Below are 25,199 nucleotides of genomic sequence, written 5' to 3'. Positions count from 1 at the left end.
AATTAGGAGTCATTTTGTGGAATGATTTGATTAATTACACACCATTAAAGCACGAAAGGTTAAGTTGAAGAACATTTATGACTTTTAAATGGTAAATAAATAATTCTTTTTCGATTTAATCTTGCACACTAGAAGCAAACAAAGGGAAATAGTTTTCAAAAGCCACTTCAACAACAAACGTTGTTTGCACATTAACTCATTCAATTACGTGCACGTTATCTTTGCACCGCAATGTGATCATGCATTCAGTCAAATGCACTGGCTGCAAGAGATAAAAAACAAACAAATTGGATGGAACGTCCACAGCAAAAATTGAAAAATTTCCACGAGAAGCGCATACACAAAAACTTGAAAGAACTCTTCGCTCTGTGCGGCATGCTGCAAAGCATCGTACCAGGATGTTTCAGCGTACGAGCGTACACATTCTTTAAGACGATATCAGACATATATTATTCATCGGTGTTTACTGTGTTTGAAAAGAGCTTTTTTTGCGCTTAAAAAAATCTTATACAAAGCAACTTAAAATCACAAAACAATTTATCAAGAGCAACTCGTACTATGTGATTAGAAAATTTGATATTTTTATAAATTTCATAATAGTTGGAATTAGCTGGTAATTATAATCTTCTTTGTTTTATACCTTAATTACTTATCGAATATTTATATGTTTTTATAGAATTTTTGATTAAAATTTTGATTAAAAATCTAAAACTATTCAGTCGTCGCAGAAATGACCCGTATCGCAAGATTTCAAGCTTCCGCTAGCGGTCGCTAGATGGCAACACTATACACTGGGGTTAGCCGAATCGGAAAGCTAGTTAGACACAGTTTTGTTTGTTCAGCACTTTAAGAGCAAATTAAACACGGATCAATCCGTTCGTGAAGAGATAAAAAAACTCATTTTTGTTAATTTGTTCCTCAAAAAATAAAACCAATAAAATCCCCGTTAGAGCATATAGCTCTCTATGCTTCTCGCGCTTCTCGATGAATTCCAACCAACGTACAAATTTTGTAAAATCATCGTCGGTGAAGCATCTCAGCATTCCCAAACCCCCAAGATGTCTGATCCAATTTCGCTTTTACAATGTTTCGCTTCGATACATGTTTCCGATCGATCCTTTCCCATCAGCATCATCATCGTCGTCGTCGTCAGCAGGCAGCAACTTCATTTCATGGATTAACGAACTGGCCGCGTGTAGCTTGTGGCGGAAAAAAAACAACAACAAGGTTCACGATTTTTCTAGGAACATGTGAGGTTCGCTTTTTCGCCCCCTCTTGTCTGTTGCACACCAACAAGCAGACACACACCTACGGCCACGGCGCAAGCACATGATAAACATCAGGGATGATATGGTTACTTTATGTCTGCTAAAAATATCGCGCCACCTAAAAGATCATTAGATTCTCGTGTTTCGAAGTGCTGCTCGTTACACCGGCACTTACTTTATTTCTTTTGCTGGTGAAAGCAGCAGTTGGCGTAGTTCGGTTGAAGCTGTAATAGACTTAAGAGAAACACCTTTTTTTACGGGAAGAATAAGTTGAAAGCACGATGTTTTTATCCTAGAACACACCCGTAAAACACAGGAATGAAAAAGCACTTGACCTCGGTAATTGATTATTATGTAATCGCATAGAAGCAAATAATGATTAATACAAGCACTTAACTAGTCAATATGTGTTTTTAGTATAGGTAACGAATTTTTTTTATTACTGCCAATGTGTGTAAATAAATTATGTTGACAGTGATGAAGATGGGGAAATTAATTATTTATATAAAACAAAACATAAGCGCTTCTTAAAATAATTAAATAGATCAAACAAATTGTTCAACAAAATGCAAAATTCTGCTAAATATTAAAAGATATTTTACGAATTACAGGACAATTTTCAAAACATCTCTTTTTCCGGAAATTGTACATAATTTGTCATCAACAATTAGTTTCCCCTCCCACTATTATCCTTCAAAGCAAAAGGTGCAAAAGGTTAACACGAACCGGGGTCAAAAGCAAATAAAATGCCCGAAATTCAATCATATAAAGTAGACCTATTCAGATAAAAAAGAGGCACATTTTTCCTCCATTTTGTCTGCAGATGGGTTTTGCCTTTTCCCGCCAAAGGTAAACGCAACACAGTGCAACGAACCGTAAAGGGTTCGGTTCCCATTTCAATTAGCCGAATGGTTACGATTGAAAAGTAGATCTGAAAGACTGGAGATTCGATGTTTTCGAAAACCATTCAAGGTCCACAACGGGAACGTGTGTATGAGGTACACAATAATCTACAGTTATTAGTGAAGCGTAACGATGGAAAAGAAAATTTTACTTTAGCAAGTAAATTTTAACCATTCACAATGCCTGTTAAATATACTATACTGTTTTAATTTTCGCTTATTTTCTATCAAAATTTAGCAACTTGCTTTTATTAATGTAATTTTTTTTCTATTTTCAGGTAAGCTCAACTTCACTACTACAAACAGTTACTCGTTTTCAACATTCAGTGAGTATTGTATTTCACACAATTATTTTATTCATCTCGAATGTTTCTCAATACCATTAACAAAAGATTACCAGTGCTCCAAGGGAATGGATTAATGTGCTAATAATTATAGTTCAAAATCGTTTCATCCTGTTGACTTTAATTAGGAGTCACTTCAAAAGACTCTCATTAGGTTCAATTTAAAGTTCTAGCAGCAAAGAATGAACAACTAAAATATTCATTGGATTTTAATTATTTGCATTAATCGTTATAATTACGTTCTACATTTTGCTTCACTAAAAAAGGGGAAAAATCTACGATTGAGAAAAATTTAAACTAACTTTAATGTAATGGTTTTTTCCGAAAAAAGACAAAAAATTTCACAAAATCATTTTTTTTATATTTGATAACACTGACTACAATCTACTTCAATTGTGCACAGTTTTAATTAGTCATATTTAATGTAAAAAAAATCCCATTTAAATAACCTTATGCCTTTTGGGGCTGCCTGGTGGTGCATGTGATAACGGCGCCTGTCCACACGGCCAGACCAGGTTCAAATCCCATCCGGACCGTCCCCCCGTAGCATGGACTGACTATCTTGCTACGTGCTAATATAAGTCTTGACACGGCCAGGCCTTTCTAATCGAATAAAAAAAAAGAAAAAGAAAAAAAAACCTTATGCCTTAAGGCAAGGCAAAGATTTATCCTCAATCTTTAACCTACATTACGATTAAAGAAACGTTTGTTTTAACTGATTAGAAAACGTAAAAAAGGCTATTATTAATTCACTTTCCGTACATTAACTTCAAATATATGTGCCATATATTTCACCACTCGATTGGGTAACATATCGGCAACTAGTTTTCCCCCGAATGGAATGCCTTGTCATACGAATAGATGCGGTGCTCCGTGTGCGCATAGCACAACCTCAAACTCACAAATCCATTACGGCTCCCAAGTGTCTCCTTTATTGGGTTACCAATGCCGATGGGAGGAATTTCCCGGCTGTCAGCTAACCAGCGGATTTATTTTACGGCCGTTGACCTTACCCACCGGTACCCTTTTTGCATTCAGCACGCCTCCCTCTGGTTAGATGGAAATCAGTGGAAAAAGCACTAAAAATAGCACCGAACATTATCAAAAGCAAATGGATCTCGGTTCGGTGATACCTTGATGCAATCGTCACCCAGGCAACGGCACGAGGGGATCCCCATGTACAGTTACCGTGCGAACCGTTGTGACACAGCCGACATAGGATAAAACCGGCAAAGGACTACTGTCCTTGATGGCCCCACGCGAGCGTCCGGGACGTAAGGATGTTTACCTATGCAAAAGTTTTGCGAACGTCAAAGACATAAAGCATGATCATTGTCGTACTTTGAATAACCGCATGATTTAAACCGCCAAACACGCACATTCATTGCCATTTGCATTAATGTGAATTGTGGGATATAAATGTGTGTCAATCTTTGGCATTCTTTTCAAAGTGTTTTTTGTTAAAATAAGTCTCATAAAACCGATAGCGTTAAAAATATTCCAAAATATATATATTTTATTGTTTAGAAGCAAAATATGTTTTATCATATTAAAAGATTGCCTTGTGCAGAAGCTTTTTGAAGTACCCTTCACCACAGCATCTTCACCGTAGGAAAGCTTTTGCCCGAGAGTGTTTTCCATCGTATCTCACTCTCACAACATCTCGTCGGCTATTTTCGGCTCTCAGCGTCAGGTGCTCGGTTTCGGTTGCCATTAGCAGCGTACCAACACAAACACCACCGATCCCACACAAGCACTTTTGCTCTTGAATGCTATCTCGCTTACGTTTAACAAAAAAACGTTTCCACCATTGTATTTGCGTTCGATAGTCAACCAGCTGGTAGAAGTTTCCGTGTATAAAAATACACGTGTCATCTCTTCCCTCTCTCCGGATGCTTGTCGTGCGTTAGCTTAGCCACGTGTCTGTATGAGTTTGCGTGAAACAATATATCGCTTCACAAACGCGGCCTCACAATGTAGCTAAGACAGTCGTCGTGTAAAGCATACCGTTGGCATTGAAATGATGCTGCTGTCGATGTGGTGGTACAAGCGGCAGGCTTTTGTTTTGGTTGCCACAGTAGCGTTCGGTAGCGTAACTGTGCGATTCGCGCTCGAGGCTCTGATTTACGAGCCCTGTCGTATTGAATCCGATGTGCGAAGTTTTTCCGCGAGCGCTAGTGAATGAGTTGCGTGTGGGATGGTGAACTCGTTGGCTGAATAGATGGAAAAAGCGTCCGTTTTTGGATGAGCTTTCCCATTTGGTACGGGTTCAGTGCCGATCGGGAAAACGGATGCAACGGACGCGCTCCAGCTTGGTTGGTGTTGTTTTACATCCGGTGCCACAGTGCAAGTGTGACCGAAATGTGATTTGATAAAGGTGTAATTATGGTGCGGGCTTGAAGTTGTGAAATTGTGATTACATTTTCATGATTAAAAAAATTATGAAATAATTTAAAGAAATCAGTGTCAACAGCTGTAAAGTGTAGTACGATGTGAGAATTTATAAGTGTCATAAAATTTTTAAATAATGTGTTATGATGGTTTTTATAAAAATAGAGATTTTTTACTACTGTGATAAAAAAAAATGAATGTGTGATTAATTGTGTTATAAAAAAGGTTGTGAAAAAGGAATATTTTTAACTAGAAAAGGAAGGAAACTTCAACACAAAATCAGGAAAAGTGAAAAACGTAAAACAATAATCACGACTTGCAATTAAAATAATAATAAAATAACGTTGAAATACGTTAAAATCAAACATTACTTATCGAATATTCAATAGCATAAGAAACAAGCGTTAATCATTTGTCGAAAAAAGGTGGTAACTTTTCTCGGCATATGCAAAACTTTTGCTTACATTTTACAGCAAAAACCCTGTTTCTAATTGTACGATAGTCTATTTCCACCACGGATGAAAGCTTTTTCTTGTCAAAAACATAATCCTACGGTCAAAACACCGAAACCATTCTCATTTAACTACATCAAACTTGATCATTTCCATAAAATGCCACATCAATGTGTGGTTTTCCCTAACTAGTCACAATGGCTGCCGTAATTTACTAGCAATTGTTTGTGATGCTACCAAACGAACTTCACCACAGTGGTTGCGGTTATGCCATAATGTGTGTTTTGGTGGTGGTCAATTGGTGGACATCTCCAATCATTCCTGTGGAGCAAATCGCTCGACAGAATTGCAACGTAATCAAAATCAAATTATCGCCATTGGTATGTACTTGCGGAGTGTGTTCGATGCCGTTCGCAAATGAACAATCGTTCGCATTTGTGGTGCATAATGATGGCGTACTTAATTTGCACGAACATGCAAGTGTTTGTGGTTTGCCACGTGTACTTTGTTGATGTTTTCGACACGTTTTATCGTTCTATAAAACCGAAAACTAAGCTTTTTTGTTCCTCTTAAAAATACAAGCATTTTCTCAATAGTTATACCAAAATATGTCAAGTAATATAGACTTAGAAAAAGTGTTCGATCCAAGATTTGCCACAACAACTTCACTCCATCGCTGTTTGTACGAGGTTTCACTGTACGATCATTTCGCTCTTCCATCGTGATGAAACGTCGACCTCAGCAGCAATGGCTGCCCAAGCTGGAATGTCAATTTATTTCCCATCCATTGAAGTTTTGCTCGGACTGATGAGCCTCGAGCGAAATGACCATTCGAAAGGAAAAAAAAAACCGGCGATAACTAAGCGGCACTAAGCGAGTGCAACAGAAATCGAAACACGACCGGAACGTCTCGATTCTGGTTTTGCCCCCTCAGGCAATGATTGCGAAACGCAGTAATCGAAATGGATCGGAGAGCAAGCTAAATAAGAATGAAAAATCAATCACCCTGGCAAAATGTCAGGAAGTATATTTATAAAGATCCAATTTCACAGATTATTGCCCGTGATCTTCCTTAATGCGGTTGTATGAGTATGGATATTTCACTCGCTCGATAAGATTCCTTGTCCTCCATTGCACGTTTTCAATCGTAGTATCTTTGACTTTGACCCCATACCCCCCGCAATGTTACACTTCGTACCGATGGTGAATTCTTTGTGTCACACAGGACACACCGGGTTTGGCTCTGTGCCGTCCATTTTCATTACTCGTACATTTGCACACGGGCGGGTACGTTTGCTCCATCTTACCGTAACAGGAATGAATGGCATTTTTCAATCAAATAAAATATAACGTCATTCACCCGGCAACGAAGAAGTCTCGATCGGTTGCTATAAATGCTGAAAGTGATAATGGAGGCGCCCGGTGTCTGACAGCGCATCTTGAAATGAGCGTTCAAAAAAACCTTTCTCGAGGCAGCAGGAAGATGTTTCAGGTGGAATGTCGTTTTGCGTAGGGTAAATATATCTTGTGCTTCATCATCAGCCTGTTTTGCTTGTAATGTGATCACAACCCATGACTTGACAGGAAAAATTAACTCTTGCTGCCAGATTAAAATGGAACTACATTCCAGTGTGTTGAGGTAATAGTAAGCTTCTTTTGATTAAATATGTACAATGAAACATCGTCTTTCGCTATGACGATAAGTGACCATATCATCTTCCCATCGGGTCAACAAAGTCGAACATATCAAACAATGTTTTATGGCAACGTGACTCATAACTTGACACACATATGCACTGAGTGGAACACAGGAAGTCTAGCTTGAAGGATATTCGCATGTATGTCATAAGAGTACAGAACTGCTTCTGGGAGCTGAATTTTTTGAATTGGATATGTATTGGTTTTATAACAGAGACGCCATACTATTGTTTCTCATAAAGCAAAAGCAAAATATTGCTCATGAGTGTACCAAGAGACAAAAACTTGAGGCAAGAAAACGAATAATGCTTGAAGACTTTTATTGCGTTTCTTTTTAAACGTAGAATTACTTCTTTAATTATGCTGCCCATTCAAAAATTTCAGTATAAATATTATGAATGCATAATAGCCATTTTTATAGCACGACGCTATGACACCATTCCCATTGTGTTTAAGTAAATTCGCTTCAAAAGCTTTTATACACAAATAAGAAAAATAAACCCACTTCAAAGACTTACCTTCATTTCCCCCCAAAAGAATAACATTCAACATGCAGCGCAGTATCTCCCGAGTGACGATCTAGCTAAGAGCCCGTACAATATTTCATGCCATCCCGACTTTTACGAGCATGATAAAATGAAATAGAGAATTATGCTTTAAGTAAATGCATCAATACGGCGAAGCGTATCGCCTTTCCAGCTGGCCAGAACCATCCGAAAAAAGTGCAAATCATCCCAAGCCTTTAGTGCAGGAAAGCATATTAACGGGTGTCCCTTGTGTTACCATAAAAAACACCCCTTTTTCCGAACGCACAATGCGACAGCACTGTGCGGACAAAACAAGCCACAGCAACAACAACAGTTAAAACCCTTGGTGAAGCATACGATGCAAATGATGCCATAAAGATGGGTTTTGAAATATTTTGTCTGAAATTGGTCCATAAAAAATAATGAATGATACACTTGTGAAAGAAAGATAGCGGAAAAGATGTGTTATTTATCTCAGGCAAAGGACAATTAGGCATTCACGGGGTATAAAAGCCGTACTTTTAGGGTATAACAGACGTATTATAGTGAAAAAATACAATATAATTTTTTTTTCTTAAAACAAAAAATCCATCCATAAGTTGCTTTATTGAAGCGCAGAATTTAACTCGGAAATTATCAAGTTCAGCTTAAAGACCTTGCAAGTTAGCTTGCTAATTAACTTTAAATATTTCACCAAGCTGAAACTCTTTCTACAGCTCAATGCCAAGCAGCTGAAACACTCGTGAAGCAGCAAAAAGAAAACTTCATCAAGTCAATTAAGTGCGCCGCAGGAAGTTTCTTTCCGTTTTTCCTGCTTAGCCCGTTTCCCCCGACGTTTCAGGTCATACCTGAGGGGTTTTCACTGATACCACGATAAGATGTTAAAACTTTACCGCTTTGGTAACTTCAATCCAAACTTTGATGTTATGCAGAGGGAGACAAAACTCTTTAAACCCAATTCTTATTCAATTCTCCACAGGCTTTGCTCCCAAAAACGGTAATACACAGTACGCCTTCACTGTGAATTTGACGCGATGCCCTTGCGAAGGCTTTTGATCATCGAGTGATTATAGTCTTCGAAGTCACGCATTACAAAACCAAAAGCTTTGAGGTTTCAACTACCGTTTCCTTTACATTTGGATATTCGTCTCTCTCTTTCTTCCTACCCTTGCTCTTCCCTCTATCCATTTTTCAAAGGTTGAGGGGCAGGGCTGACATAGAAGCCCTTTGCGATAAGCGTAAAATAATTGCCATCGATTATTTGAGGTTTCATTTTTCCAACTGTGGCAACTTTTCCTGCGAAAGAAACATTACCATAAAACTGAGAAAGGACAAAGGCGATCATTATGGTCAAATGATTTCGATCGCTTTATGGTGCTGGTGCTGGTGCGTGATTGCAAAGCGGTTTACTAAATTCGGGAAGGAAATTTTATGAAAGTTTAAAACTCCGTGGAAAATAATCACCATAAGCTAAAATAGCGTTGAAAAAAAATTATCTATTATCCATAATTTTTTTTGTTTACCTTTTTGAAGGCTCTGTAGACTGAATGACACATGATTTATTTTATTCACCGATATTGTAAATTTTGTTTGTTTGCTGAAATTGAATCAAAAATTGTTAAAGTTAATGTAATACTACAAAAAAGGAGAAGCACGCTTCTTTTTCAATTCTTCCAAATATTATCAACAAATTTGTAGTATTTGTACTTATGTTACGCACTGCACAAGACTATTTTGACATTTTTTTTTCTCTTCAGATTCGTCTCAATAGAACCTAAACATGATACCTTATTGCTTTACAGTGCAAAGGTTATGTTCTACAAGAGTCTTACAGGAAAATGATATAGTTTTTCTCGGTTTTATTACTGTATGAACGACCAAACGACTCGTTCACAAAACAACATGAATCCTCACACCATTATCGTCGCTCAAATCCACCGTCATCGTGTTTTTGGACATATTTCGCAACTCTTAATGATGTGATTTATTTCGATCGTTAGCGATAAGCAACGCGTTGAAGAAGAAATTGTGCTACAAAACTCACACGCCTTTCGGGTAAGTCAAACCGGGAAGTGGTAGCCACCTGAGCTGATCGAAAAAAATAAATCTTTTCACCGATCGGCTTAGCGACAAGGTTGAGCGACGGAGAACAAGGAATGTACTAAATCAGTATCAGAGCCCGACACATGTTTGGTGATGAACTCGACAACATTTGCCATATTTCACCGCGAGTGAATGCGTGCGTAGCCATAGGCTGTCCCCAGTTCAATCTTTGTTTCGAAAAAAATGGATTCTACGAAACGATGATGTCAACAGTGATGATAGATTTTGTTACCGATTTTTTTTCTTCTTCTACTGTATCTCCTATATATTCTAACATTCAATTTTCGTTAGGGTCGAATAAAAGATAAGGATATCGGTGTTACATTTGTACCCCCGTGAACATGTCACTGATAGTCAAATCGATTTGTTGGACAATAATATGTGACAAGACACAACCTAGAAAGCTCATGCTCATTCTGGCCACTGCCGTGTATGCATACCGATTTTCACACGATGAAACCCTCACTACACCTGCGTTCCGGTAGGTTTGCCTAGTTCATGGGTTTGCCGACTTCATGATGACCGCGGAATTGATTTCCCTGTTAATTGATTCAATTAAGGTCACCGCGCATGGTAACTGGTGGGTGCACAGTGTGGAAAGCTTTATCTATAAATCGATCGATGAAAATTGTATTAAAAATATTCATGGAAAATGCCTGACAATTGCAAAATTATTTTTAATTATATCATCAAACTACACTACCTACAGGGCACTTATATGTAACAAAAAAAACTAATGTCTTCCAGGCATTAAATATTTAAATTTTCGTCCAACGATTTCACGCTAAAATGCTTTTCGACGGTCACCCATGAGTTTCCACCCTAATCTCGTTTCGCTCACATAATCAAGTTAAGTAATCACTAGCGCAAGTAAAAGTTACCGCGATAACGACATAAATAGCCCGTGGCGGTAATTTAATATTTATGAAAAAGTAAACCATACAACTAAAACCTGTATCGGGTGCGTTTGTATTGCTGCCCAGCGTCAGCTAAGCACATCAGATCTCCAAGGGGAACTCCAAGCACATCATAATTTAGAGCATCACATTTAATCAAACTGTGGCGGTGATCTGCGCCATATTTGCCTTCCTGTCCTCCTCAATCTGAACAAGCTTATTTCATCGTTTGTGAGGATTTTGTGTCTTTGTTAAGAAAAAAAAAAGGAAATTCGGCTCTTAGAGTTTTTGCACTTTTATGCTCCGCAGCAAAAGCCACATGGGACGCGAACGAGAAGTTTCGCCGTGGGTTTCGCAAAAAAAAAAAACCAGTAAAATCGTACGGTGTCTTCGTATATTGTACATAACAACCACTTGTGAGAAGTTTTCTTTAGCTTGCGTATTGTTCTTCTTTCTTAGCTTTTTTTTGTGCAATGCATTTTCCAGCACTGGACAGTGATTATTTTGACTCTCCACGTTATACGGCATGCAGTAACTTCTTGGGCAGTTTGTTCACTTCAGGATTTTTTTTGTTGGTTGCGCTTGTGAACATTGGCGCTGAAAGGCGATTGCTTTTCTGTGAAGAGCAGCTCTTGGAAAAAGTTTTTCTCGAATGTACATGATTACGTGATAAAATATTCACGCACTTACTACCATTTCGTTGCCCGGTGTGTCAATACTTGTTCAGTAGTATTTCTTTACGTACACAAGGTGAAGAAAGAGACGTTTTCACTTCATCTTTAATTTAAATCGCTTACGATGAGGGCGTGTAAACACAATGTTCATTAAATACCACAAAAAAATAATAAAAAACGGAGATTAAGTTGAGGGTTGTATATTTTGAGAAAAAAATCAAAATATTTTACTATATGTGGAATTTCGGAAATTTCGTTGAAATGTTTTATGGGAGTTTTAAGAAAATTTGTTAAACAAATCGATTGTCTAGAATGTATCCTGCTAAGGAATTACATACTCCATAGAAAACCATCACCCTGACTCATTCAAGCCATATTATGTTTATGTAAAAAATAAACTATTGTGTTTACAAGTAAGTTTGTAGCATTTTCACCAAAATGTATCAAATTACGAACTTCAAAATCAAAATACAAATGATGTGTTTTAATAAAAGCAAGAATATGTCGGCCATCTGATGGAAAGCTACTGACTCGTGTATAGTCGCATATTTTGGTTTAATGCTAGCTTCAAAGGAATTAGCTGAGTTATAAATAATTGCTCATTGTTGATTTGACATGCCAAATTTTCACTTGGAAGCGGTTCTTAATATATGGCGTCCTGCTGCTCCCACCATATGAAGTGTTGTTTGCTGAAAGTTTTAATTAATGTCTTTAAAAAATATTTGAACCCGAGAAAAGTTGGTTAACATATGGAAGCAATTATCAACTGATAAATAACTAAAAAAAAAACAAATGTAAACTGTTCTAAAATACTGGAAACTTACTTGTAAACCCAATAGAGCCATACGGCGCTCAACTAATAAAAAAAAACAAACACAAAAAAAAGAAAAGTTCCAAACAATAGGACATGCATTCTATTTTATGGCTTATTTTTCAAAATCCTACCATTGAAGTACTCATCAAAACCATTGAGATATCAGGAATGTAGGTAGCATAGATATGCAGAATCATTTTGCATATTATTTGCTGTATATGTTTTGATTCACTGTTTGTTTGAATTGAAATCTGCAAAAAAAGTTGTTACAGTTCCGTTTCACAAACCATGAAAACAATCTTCTAATGGCGCAGCCTTGTTGAAAAGCATCATTTTCCATAACGCTTGGCTTGTTCATCAAACAAAATTTTGTTCACAGTTAAAATTTGGAATGTAATTAATTTTCCCCCTTTTTAATATAATTCTCCGAAGGCTTCTGAATGAACTCTAAAATTTTCAATTCCATTAAATTACGTCAGCTCAAAATGAAGAAGCACAACAAGAGGTGCCATAAAATCAACACCAATCGATCGATGATTGAACAATAGTTTCCCAAATCGAACGAAACAATGATGTAATTGTTTCTCGGCAAGCGAACCAAATACACGCAAACCGCAAACGTGAATGCTTAAAATAGAAAATCGAAGAATGTCAAGAGCTTTTGCATCTGCCCACATAATTCTAATTTATTCCTTTGCTCCTAGCACGGGAGACAGTGATGATACCATGACGAAAGTGAAGAAAACAAAGAGTACAAAAAACGGCAAATAAACATAAAAACCTCAAAAACCACCGGCTGTGACACAATCGTTCGTGCTCAACAATCGATGCTTTTGAATGGTTCAGAGAGTTAGAGACAAACTCGTCGGCCCCAATCCATCCGCGTTCCCCAAAGGGGGCTTCGGTTCTGGATCCGCATAAAGCGTATCGAATCCCATTTCGATGGCATTGTTGTTCATCGCACAAGCATCATAGAAAAGTATGCCCACACTGGCACACTTTCACTTGCTTCTAAGTTGCGTTTAAAGAAAGATTTTTTGGTAAAATCTCAGCACGGAACGATGCCTCTCTGGTGGATTTAGATGCCGGCTGCTTTCGTTGCGGTTTTTTGTAGGCTGTGATTACGAAAATTGGTTCCCAAATTGAACTGATTTTATTTGCAAAACCCGAGTCCATCGAACACGGTAAAGTAATATAATCCCTCTGTTTGTACATCAACCTGATCCGACAAGAAAGTGATTTGTTATTCTACTAATGGAATATTTGGGTAATCGGAAGTAAGTAAGCTTGGACTTAAGACTTATTTGCTGTTAATGGTGTTAGCAATGTTCCCCCACATTAATGAATTTGTGTGTAATATTTCGAAATAGAAGAAGTAGTTTCTAGCATTAATCAAGAAAAAGATGCAACAAAGAAAAAAATCGTAAAAGGAATTGGCAAAATATCAATTCCCAATATGTGTGTGCTATTTAGTGTTATTTAATTGATACCAAGTGAATCGCGTTTCCAAAAGTGTATATTAATATTATACACTATTATCAACCTCACAGTGATATGTGGTTTAAAACATAAAAAGCTCTAATCATTTACAATACTGTAATGCAACCAAAAAGGAGCATCATCTAAATCGTTAATGGAGGCGCCTGGTACGTGGTAAAAAATAAAATAAATGAATGGAGGCGCCTGGTGCGTGGTAAAAATGTTCCCTCCTCCACACCAGGTCCAATCAATATTGACCCGTCGGATTGAACTTATGCCTAAGTATGCTTCCCATTCGCTTCGAGATTGAGCCACCAATCAGTGTGGTATGCGAGCGGAGCTAAGTTTACCCACGAACCGCTGTCGCAAAGCGACGGTTTATAAAGGACACGATGGCAAACCAAACCAATCAATCATTGAAAAGTAATAATCCTTCGTCAGTGCCACCACCACCAGCAACGACCACTACCACAACGGCTTCCACAACCATGACGAAAGATGCCCATTTCAATCGATCCTCACTGTACGACCGATCGCATCCGGTTGCGTCGAGACCAGCATCATTGCCGACGGTACCAGCCTACGGTTCTGCCTCACTGCCGAGTACCGCAGTCAGTTCGCGACCTTCGCGAAGTGCCACGCGACCGGTAGGTGGCGGAACGAACCCTTTCACCTCCCAGACGGCGGGTATGCGCGTGTTCAAGAAGTGCAAAAGTGCCACCTTCCAGATCGATGGACACACCTACACCATAGGTAAGTATTGTAGGGGTGCCTATCCTTCGGGAAAAAGGGGGTTTTCACTTTTGGGAACGGGATTATAAGTTTCGATGTTCGAGGAAGGACGGCAAAAAAAAACTTTCGCAAGGTAGAAAAGCACGGATAAAGTGCGTAAATGAAGAAGCAGTGCCGCGTGCTGTTGCCCTTTCACTTTTGAGAAGGGTGCACAGGATGGGAAGGATAAGTTCGGCCATGGATAAACTGCCAAGGCATCATTAATCTTGCGGTGAAACAAATAGCTGTCACAGGGGGTGATATGATAACGAACAGATTTAGGATTGAAACGCTCTCGTACCTTCCCGTTCTAGCACCTCAAACACCTCTTCACCGCTTAACCACACCGGAGAAGGTGGTGAGAATCAACGAAGCGCAACGTCGGATGAGGGAAATATTTGACAAGTTTTATTCGTGCCCACCCCAGCAGGGGCGATTGGGGGCGTACCGATTGGGTGAGATAAAGTTTCGCCAGCTTTAGTGATGGCGATGTTTAACAGACTTTCTGATGGGCTTTCGATGTTGTGACCGTGGGACTGTTACGCTCCAGTGTCTGGATAATGGTCTCTCCAGGGGGTTTGAAGGTACGTTCGAAATGACAAATCTAGCTGTTGTCTATTTCTCCTGGGGCTATATTAATGAAGGCAGGAGGATCACAGCAACACCTTCATCAAGGATGGGAATCTAATAATAAAATGATAATGTGCTTTTGTACGATACCGTTCACGCAAGAGTAGCTGTTTTCAGTCAATTGAAGCAACGGCGACATAAAGGATTCTCAGAACTTCCGCTGGAATAAGAAATGATTGCCAAAGAGGTCATTAAAGGAAAATGTATGAAGTAAGGTTTTATTATTCTATTGTTTTTGCTTTATAAGAGAGCGATTATATCTCGGATAACGATAAAAAACTCATTATTTAATAACTACTGCCGTACATTTATATTTCATTCTCAGAGCTCATATTCTAACCTCAAAGTGTTATGATTAAAATCAAAATATTTAAGAAAAAGAAAAACCCCATCGTCATAAAATCCAATGCTCATCGGAAAGGAAACTATCAATAATGGTAAATGGAGCAACGTCTGAGCTTTTTTTAAAGCATGTGTAGACATCACTACTACTACCATCATGCCCAACACAGTGGGACACATTGTCGACACACATCCATCAAATCGTTATCCGATTGTTATCACTCATTCCTTTTTTTCTCTTACCCTTCCCGTCCGGCCACACTGTTCTACCGCACCTTAGTCAACAAGTCGGCCATAACCAACAGAGGAAGGAAGCTGTTTAACGCTTTCTCGGTACTATCTCAACCGTACAATATACACATCGCACATGCCGTACGCAACATGGCGGACATGGTTCGTGAGACAAACGACAGACACCGTTCCAGTGTTCCGTTTTTGCTAACACGCCTCAAGGATACAGACCCGGACAAACACGCACATACGACGAAAAGAAAAACATTGTCCAATCTTGTGTTTTGTTCCGCTTTCTTGAGGATTCCACATTGTTTTTCTTTTCTTTTTTTATGTGTATTTATGCAGGTCTGGCATCGCTTGCCTACCGTATCGATCTTTTTCTCGTTGTTTATCTATAACGCACGCTGGTCACGCGAGCTCGTGGGTCGAAGATAATTTGCTCAATCATCATCAGTTAAATTTGTTTGTTTTGGGTTTGTCTTTCGAATTTGTTTGTATTCATATAGGGAAAGCAGAATCCGTTTGCTACCTTACTTAAAGCTAGGGGTTTTTTACTATTCTGGTTTAAAGCTGTTGAAGGAATGCGAAACTTAAATAACTAATGCCCTGAAACAACGCGTTCCATGACGTCTTACGGTGATCCACAATCGTGCAATACGTGATGAAAGATGTAAAAATAAACCAATTTCGCATCACTTCAATCACGCGTTGATGTCTATGCCCCAACGAAAGCTTCACTGCATGACAGTTCCGAGACTTTCAGTTTCAGTTCTCACACTCATCCATCGTACCGTCTTCGGTGATGCGGACTCTAGGCAGAATGATTAGGATATTGATTTTCTTCCGCGTACACAGCCGACTCCCTGTGGCGCGTATGAAAAGCACTGGAGAGAAGGAAGGAAAAACCGTTCAACTAAAGACGTAAAGACCGACTTCATGCACATTGAAGAATGAAATGTACACCGTAAAGCGTAAGGAAGAAAAAAAAGGGAACAACACAAAATGACAATGTGTATGAAAGGAAAAATTTGTCTACCACCCGCTGCGATGGTAAGCAAATCTCATTTCGGTCTGACAGAAACTGACTTCTGTTAACGAGCAGTAAAGCAGGATGAGTTAAGCAACATCGCACTTTGGATGCAATAAGCAGTAAGAAAACAAGTACGGAGAAAGTATAAAAGCAATTTTTGAATTTTCGTATGACGGGAATATTGTTTCAGCACCAAATCAATCACCAAACAAATGTGAAACTAAACGCTGCTCGTTATATCTCATCGTGTGTCGATCATTTAAAGGTTAGGATTTCTTCTGAGAATTTATGAAAACTTTGGTACCTTTTACGACATCGTTTGATATCGGTTTCGATAACATTTTTGAATGTTTTGAAAAAGGTATGTAAAGACTAGTTTCCGGTCGAACCTAAGCTGTCTCCAAAAGTTTTACGACCATTAATTATTTCTAACATGTTAGCAGAAATGTATCAAATTACACTTATGTCTAATATTAGTCTAAATGTCTAAGCTAATCTAATATTTTCTATTTATTCGTTTCGTTTGTTTTATTACTTGATAGTTTTTAAAATTATCTAAATTAACAACAGGTACGTACAGAATGTTGGAAATGACGATTTTATTTTTCAAGTTTTATTTTAAATTTTATTAATTTTTTTAACCCAAAATCAGTATTTCTTATTTTGCCATAAATTAATCTCAAGATTCAAGTAGCTGTTTTCCTTATGGTTTTTGGTTTCCGGTCATGTTTTTCGACGCGATTTCTCCTAAGTATTTTGTTTTTACAACAAAAAACCGTTGTTCTGTTGTATCATTTTAATAGTTTTTTTCATGTACTCTTGTGTACATATTTTTGAAAAAATTCTCTCAATCTTATATTAGTGAAAGTTATTCTTTTAAAGATCTTTTACTTTTAACTAATCGCACAAATTCTTCCGTGTCTTCTATGTGCTTATTTTATTCATTTTAAAAAGTCGTTTATTAATTATGTTTTTATCCTTATAATTTAATAATTAATCTGTTATAGCTAAAATAGTTCAATCATTGTGAAACATTTCGATTCACAAACTGATTTTTAAGTTATTCAAAATTTTGACCACATTTCTATATATCGCTATTACATATTTTCGTAGCACTCTTATTATTACACATAATCCTTAATAGCTTTATGCTCTCCATGCAGTATTGTTGGAAGCTGTCAGTCTATTCCACGGACGGTGCTTTTCGCTCAGATGACTGTGAAGTTTATTTATTTTACGAATCACTTTTCAAGATCTACAAATACCATTCCTTCTGCGCTCCATGCAATCTCCTCACCCTTTAAGCGTTCAACCTTGCGCTAGTGTCAACCATTTTACCCAAGGGTAAAAAATCAAACCCCCTCGAAGACGCACCGGTACGCTCAGGTATGCCTCGATATCGACCGACATACCCGGCAGAAGGAAGAAATTCCGTTCCCCGTTACGGTTGATGCTAAATTTGTGTAAACAGATCCCTGCGAGGCGTGCGTTTTCGGGTGAACGGAATTCGACGGCATGCTGTCGCACGTTCACGCCCTTTTTGGCTCGGTGCGAAGGTTTCGCAAATCATGCTGGAAAACGCACCACGCCACGGACTGACGCTGTGTGGCACAGCCGATGGTTGGGATGCTGTAGCATACGGGAAAATCTAATTTCACGTGCATGTTATTCAATTTCGTAGTGATTTTAATGAATGAAATTATAGATTACACGTACCATCCGACCGGGTACGGTCGGGTTGTGTCGAGAAGTGCCTACAAATCGAGCACAGCGGACGCTCATGTTCCTGGGTCGTTGTGCACTCGCATCCGATACTACGTGTTAGTGGAACGAGCTTGCGAACTGTTCACGTTGAAGTGTGTGTTAAATTTGTTTCGCTTGTAAATCAAAGCGATTTATTGCGATTTGCAGCAAAATTATTACCCTAGATTACACATCTTCTTGAGGTTCTTCTATAATAATTAACAAATGTTCCATTAATCACTTGCTCGTCTTAAAGTAAGAAAAATTATATCTAAAGACGTTTAATGACACCTATTCAGTATTTAATGGACTGTAGCTTTATTTGTAGTTAAAAATCCTAATTTTTATATATTATTGTGATAAGTTTGATGAAGTTGCGTACAAATAAAATAGTATATTAAAGCTACTTTTAATTATTTTTTATGTTGAGCCTACTTTCTCTCACAAAACATAACATAAAAGAAGTTTACACGTTACCTCAATATTCAAATCCAACATTTTAAGATGCCAATTCTCCTTTCAACGGAACTTTCCTCACATTTCGACTGAAATACTGTATGCAAAGCATGGTTCTGTATTTTCGGATAAACTACGTACCTCAAAGGGATTTTCATCAGTCAAGAGCCGACTCTAACCATACCACAAAAACACAGTTCGATAACAACGACCAGCCCACAGTATCATGCCACTTTTATCGTTCGTCTTTTGTCATGTCTCTCTCCCGTTTGACTTCCTTTTTGTCGTACCGCACCTCAAGCGAAGGGAAGAAAATTCTTTCCATTCTACCCAAGGGTGTCTGGGCACTAAAAGTCATCCATTGTTGGGAACCGTTCGGACGTACCAGGGGGGGATCTTTTGTTTTATTTACAGCTTTGCTCTCTATATTAAACATTCCATAGTTTTGCAATTTAGATGACACCGAGAAGGTGTCCCCGTTCTCCCACACATCTTGCTACTGAAAGGATTTCGAAGAACATGGAACGCCGCTTTTCAAAAGCATAGTCAGAGGTCACTTGCAGTCGGCAGATACTGCACGCTCGATTAGAGTACGATAGGTTGACATGAATGTAGAATAATGTGGTATATAGGAAGGAATGCTATATGCTCTGCTCAATGCACAGTCAACCGCTTGTCGGTCGATAAATGTTCAAGGTTAAAACAGGGACACGCATTGAAGATAATTTTAGTGTTTTTAAAGTGGGCCTTCATGAACTACAATTTATGAGGGAGAACTATTTAAAAAATTATAGTTTATAATTGAAATGAAATTCTTCAGTAATATTTTCCGGTTTTTTGGTTTTAAGAGTGATTTAAAGTATAATGGCTTTCTGTTGTCATTCTTTGTAATTGCTTTAATAATTTTTTTTTCTAATTCTTTTTTCAGGTAAGACGACTCATTGATTGACAAATTGACAAAAAACGTGTTTTATTTAAGGTATGTTACTATCCATTTACATTAAAAATTCATGTAAAAATATTTAAATATTATTATAATAGGATTTTTATAAAAAAATAGCAAAAGATTGTTGCAAAGGAACGTATTTAAAGTACTAATTTGTAAAGTAAAACACCTTCACTAAAACCCAGCCGGAAATGCTAACAGCAAGAATAATCTTCTCTTAAGTTGCTAGTTACTATTCCAGCACCGTACACTCTCAGGGAAAAGAAACGATGACAAGTTTCAGCTCTAGAGAAGCGCGTCCGGATGTAGAGAAAGCATACAAACGGAAGGATAAAATTCGCCGTGAAGTATGTTCATGACGAGGTTCATTATGTTTCCCACCCTGCGCTGGACCGGAACCGGGAAACAAGGGATGAAATGGAACGTGTCGGAACATGAACTGTACGTGACCGGTAGAATTGTCGCTTGCCTTACGCTAAATGTACCAGCAAAACCTTCAAAATTTTGTCATTATAATAAGCTTGAAAAATTTAAGTTTTCTGACTTTAAAAATTAAAAATCCTCCTTTTTCGCTCGACTGCATGCAAACGGGTGCTTTTGTTTTCATTTCCAAAGCCACCGGTTGGGTGGGTTGAAAAAGTGCAACAAAAAAACGCCAAGGAATGCAATCAAAAGTGGTAAAATTTCTATGACCTTTCACGGCCATGGTGAAGCGAAAGTTTGCACATAATAAATTGCTCTCAGTGGCAAATTGAAAGACTTTCACACAAAGACACCATTTTCTGCGGAGTGACTTAATGTTCATTTTCGCTTTTGCTATTCTGATAAGTTTTTCAATAGTTTTTTTTTAACAAAAACTGTTAAATCACCTTTGTACAATATTCTTGAAGTAATTCATTTTTAAAAAAATTAATTAATTGTTTCCGAAGGAAAGCATTTTCCAAAAGCATTATAATGATTTCTTCTCACACAACCACGAAGTTTACTAAATACCATAATTAAAAATTGGTTCCTTTTTCTTTCTCTACCAATGCTAATAAGCCCCAACAAACGTTTAGCGCACTAGTTACCTTTTATTCCAACCCTAAATGCAGCCTGGACCGTGATTAAATAATCGGTCACCACTCCGGCAGCAATTAGAGCCAGACAATCCGTCAGTCACTCAGTCAGCAATTCAGCTTCCGTGCAGTTGATCCACCATTAAACTTGGGGGGTTTTCAAACGTTTTGTGACTAAACTGTAATTGCTAGGATAAAGTTGGGTTAGTGGGAAAAAGGTACGTCACAATCCCTGGATTCCCATCAATGGTCCTGTACCCATTCCACATGAAGCGTGGATACTTCAAATGCCTTCCAGCATAAATGGGGAAGTACCCATTGGCTTTTACCATCGCGGGACCCGGGAACTTCAGCTCCATGCCGTAAATCCTGGCAGGGCAATTTTTCATTTCGCTTCTTCTTGTAGCTTTCTGTTCTGCCGGATCCTTCTTACCTTCAGGAATGGGGGCGCATAATCCTTAAGTGAAACATTTAATCCATATTACATTTATCCCGGCACCAACTGTGCCACTGTCGTTTCGCCGTGTCATCTTCGCGTGTGAAATGGCACCCAACCGGCCACCGGGGGAAAACGAGTTGCAAAGCTCGCAAACGACAGACGTGTGCGACGATGCAATTTAGTTGGAGTTTTTTTTCCCCTGGTCTTTCACTCTCACGTTGGACCATCCAGCGGAAAACGGACTTGAAGTGGAGTGAACCTGCACATAGCTACAATCTGGCGAAATGCGACACAGGCTACAAACTCACTAAGCCGTATCAGAAGCTTCAGGACACTTCTGTCAAGTGTGCGATCGTGGTCATTCCGACAAACAAGGTTACCATTCCGGGCTTTCCGGATCCATTTGTAGCGAATAGGTACGCTGGTAAATCACAACCGCATGTTTTAGTTTAAATTTTCTTTTTTAAAGCATTCCATTCCATTTTCTCTTAAACCCTGAACAGTCGTAAACCATGCAAGTAACTACGGAAACCTAAGAAATTGGAAATCTGTGCGATAAAATATTTATTTCGACAGCCAATCTCAAATCTCAAATACAAAAACATGGCCCAATAATGTGGAGGGTTGGTAATGATTTTGCATCCCGTAAAATCAATTCATCGAAAATCGAATAACTTCAGCTCACTTCAGTAAGCAACCAGCTGGTTTTCATGTAAAACCGCAAGTTACATTTCGATTTCGGACAAAATTCATTGGAATTCCAGGCCTGTAATAATGGAGCATGGGCACGCTGTGTTACGTTTGAATTTCCATTTCTCCTCAATGTGATTGTGAATAGAAATAAATGATGGACGCTGTTAAAGGGGAGGGAGCATGCTGGGTAATCAGGTCACGTGGGTATGTATGGTTCCGGTCCTAAGGTTTCCTCTTGATGAAAATTTTACATGATCCTTCGAGAGAAATTTTATACCCCATACAAACGATGTTTTTGTTAGGAATCAAACGAGAAAAAAATGGGTAAAATAATCCAAACGTTAAACGTTCTAGTTAAAAGAATCGCTCTGAATGGTTGAATTGAATTGGATTTTATTTTTGGAACGAAAAAGACTGAAATGAAAGGAATAATTAAATTTAAATTAACAAACATTCGTTAGGCAGTAAAAGCTACTAGGTATTAATTTTTTCTGGTGAAATTTCTTCCAATTTGGAAGTATAATTCTTCTGCATTTCTCTTTCAAGCAAATCATTTTCATTGTGCCGTTTTTAAACATTTGCCATTTAATGGCATTTACTAACCCTGCTTCTTGTTATCTTTAACGCAGCTATAAAAATGATCAAAAGCGTCTGCTAAATTAAACTTTTGTAAAATTAGAAACGTACACAATTGAAAAGTCAAATAAAAAGTTGTTCGTCATAAAGTCAGCCAAAAACATCCCTCCCCCCAAAACACGCCATAATCCATCTCCAAGCCGGTGGGTGGAAACGATGGCAATTATGGTGGTCGGTGATCATTACGGAAAACTTTTCATCATTCCTAGAAAATGACCTTAGGGCATCCCTGGGACAATTATATCAACACTTCAGCGTACTCTGTAACACCGTGACACGGCAGACCGGTGAAATTTCGGCCCATCGGTGGTTTACACTTGATGGAATCGGCCAAATGCCAAACTTCCGTTGATGAAGCTTCTGTTTAACCGTAAGGTGAACTTTTGCCCGTGAAAAAGTTAAAGGCGTTGTAAGAGTAGAAAAAATGAACATTGTCAATGGATTGAAAACATCAACGAAACTTGGCTGTGTGGGGCGTTAATTACCTCGTTAAGATATGCTGACCTGCTGGCTGACGATTTATGGCGAATGATTAATGATGTGTGAGATAATTGTTTTTGCTCTTCATTGATAGTACCAATTCGACCAGCGAGGTATTGAAAAGAACTAAACTTTTGTAGGAAAACGACAAATAGAATTTACCGAAACAAACGAAGAGATGTTTGTAAAATATATTTACATATTTACAAAAAATGATCACCTCTCATTGTTCTTAGCATTTTAAAACAAAACGAAAATTTCTCAGTCCACAATTAATAAGAACTTGTTCCTTTGCTTTTCAACCACAATCCATTGTGAAATCTATCCACTTTTTCAAGCTTAAAACAAGGACAGAACAACTTTATTTCAACAGCAAATTTACTCATTCCTTTCTCTCTATTCGATTCTTTTCATAGACTTTTAGAGTATACATTCTATTTACCAAACGATATTCAGAAATGGAAATGATGTGTCTGCCAAATGGCCTGTCCGCCTGTATTACAAGTTTAATTGAAATTCTTTACCGAGAATAAGTCTGAACCGTCAATCATTCTCTGTAGGGTAGTGGTATGGTTTAAGAATGCTAAGCTTGTTTTGATTAAATTAGTAGAATACAAAAATAGTACATAATGGTACCGAAATCATGAACAGAAATAGCCATTGCAATTCAATCCATCCATCAATCCATAAATCAAAATTGGAATTGATTTTTATATAGAAACGTGGATTTTTGTTTTCATTCCATGTTTATTTATCACACATAATGTTTAAACACTTAAATACAACACACAAAAAATCCTCTTCAATATCTCCATCAGATTTAACATCTCACCCTTACCCTTCAGTTCATTGCAATAAATCTGTTCATTCGACCATTACCTTCCTTCATAACACATGAAGAATCATTATGCACCATTTGCGGAAAACTAATTAGCCCATCTGTCACGTGGCCCGCCAGCTGGCTAGGTCAGACTCGCGTAGGTCAAACTGCCATCGGCACTCGGGAGAGCGAAGATTTACGAGATTTTCCACCGATCTCGTCCGATACCCCATGGTGACAGACCACCGGACGGAAGGGGGACGGAAGTATGCGAACCGATACCTGTTGCGCTTTCGATATTTCGCTTCATTATTTCCGTGATGAGTTTTATCCTGTGAGAGAGTACTGTTGGGAGTACGTGAGAGTATCAGTAGAAGCTTGAGAGAATGCGTTTTCGATACGCAGCTGGAGCTTTCAACGCAAAAATGTAATCAAAGCTTTATAGCATCAGGATACTGACACAAAGAGAACAAAACTAAAATCAGAGAGCTTTTTACCCCAATTGGAAAAGCTTTCGTTGAAAGCTTCACAGTTGCTATAAAGTTTAAGGGTTGATTTTAATTTAAGAAAATTAATTAATTTTTAATATTTAGAAAAAGAATACTTAATCTATAAAGGATTTTTTATTTAAAATAAAAAAAATTAACAAATAATAATGCAGTTTACCATAAAAAAGTTATTCATAGAGCATATATTTTCAAATCTTTATGTCGGATTCATTAATGCCATAATTTCTACTTTGGGCTTGGGATCGCAGTTTTAGCTTTGATCGTTCTGTCCCATACAATGTAATGAACTGATTAATGTTCTCTAAAAAGCAGCACACGGCAATGCGAAAAATATATCATCACACAATCACCACTCAACTCATTCATTACTTTTCGCGAACGAGAAACAATTGCTTATTGCCCTTAATATCATGTTAACGCAGCAAAAGTAACAAACAGAAGCGAACGTCAATATCAATACAATCAATCAAATAAACACCACCAAATACATCGGATCGAGTGCTTTCAGTCGTGTCATTTCGCGCGAACATGCGATGATTTAACTCATAAGCCCACCAGGAGCACTGTAATAATAAAAACCAAAAACAAAAAAACTGTATACATTCTGCAGCATAATTCACTCTTTTGGTATTAACTTTTTTTCGGGTTGACCTTAAACATTTACCATTTTTTTAAGCTTGTGTATCTGCTTTTGTTTTGTGATTCATTTCGATATCGTTCGTTCGATCGTTCGTCTACAGTTTGCAAAACGGTGGCGGTCACACATTAAGGATCCGGTGAAAAAGTGCTTCACCATGCCAGGTGAACGTCGTTTTGGCTACTTTTAGCGAAGCTTTAATATGCACTCGCCCCCCCTTGGACGAC

The 25,199-nt window shown here is 38.0% G+C and overlaps 1 protein-coding gene across 9 annotated transcripts in view; it reads left to right on the top strand.

Annotated features, from left to right (window-relative positions):
• LOC125764490 (UV excision repair protein RAD23 homolog B-like) overlaps window positions 1–25,199 on the top strand; it is a 219,379-nt gene that overhangs the window by 103,641 nt on the left and 90,539 nt on the right. For 6 of the 9 annotated variants that reach the window (XM_049428806.1, XM_049428805.1, XM_049428807.1 and 3 more), the window contains exon 1: window positions 12,245–14,301. The exons of 2 other annotated variants lie outside the window; for them this stretch is intronic. In XM_049428806.1, coding sequence (XP_049284763.1) covers window positions 13,941–14,301 — 361 coding nt within the window. In that variant the 5' untranslated portion in view covers window positions 12,245–13,940. Of the gene's footprint in view, window positions 1–12,242; window positions 14,302–25,199 lie in introns of those variants that run through there. One more of the 9 variants, XM_049428818.1, reaches the window with a different exon arrangement.

This window comes from Anopheles funestus, chromosome 2RL (genome assembly GCF_943734845.2).
Source record: "Anopheles funestus chromosome 2RL, idAnoFuneDA-416_04, whole genome shotgun sequence".
NCBI classification, from domain to species: Eukaryota; Metazoa; Arthropoda; class Insecta; order Diptera; family Culicidae; genus Anopheles; species Anopheles funestus.
Note: the sequence above shows the minus strand (reverse complement) of the source record. Positions and strands in the feature narration are given on the sequence as shown.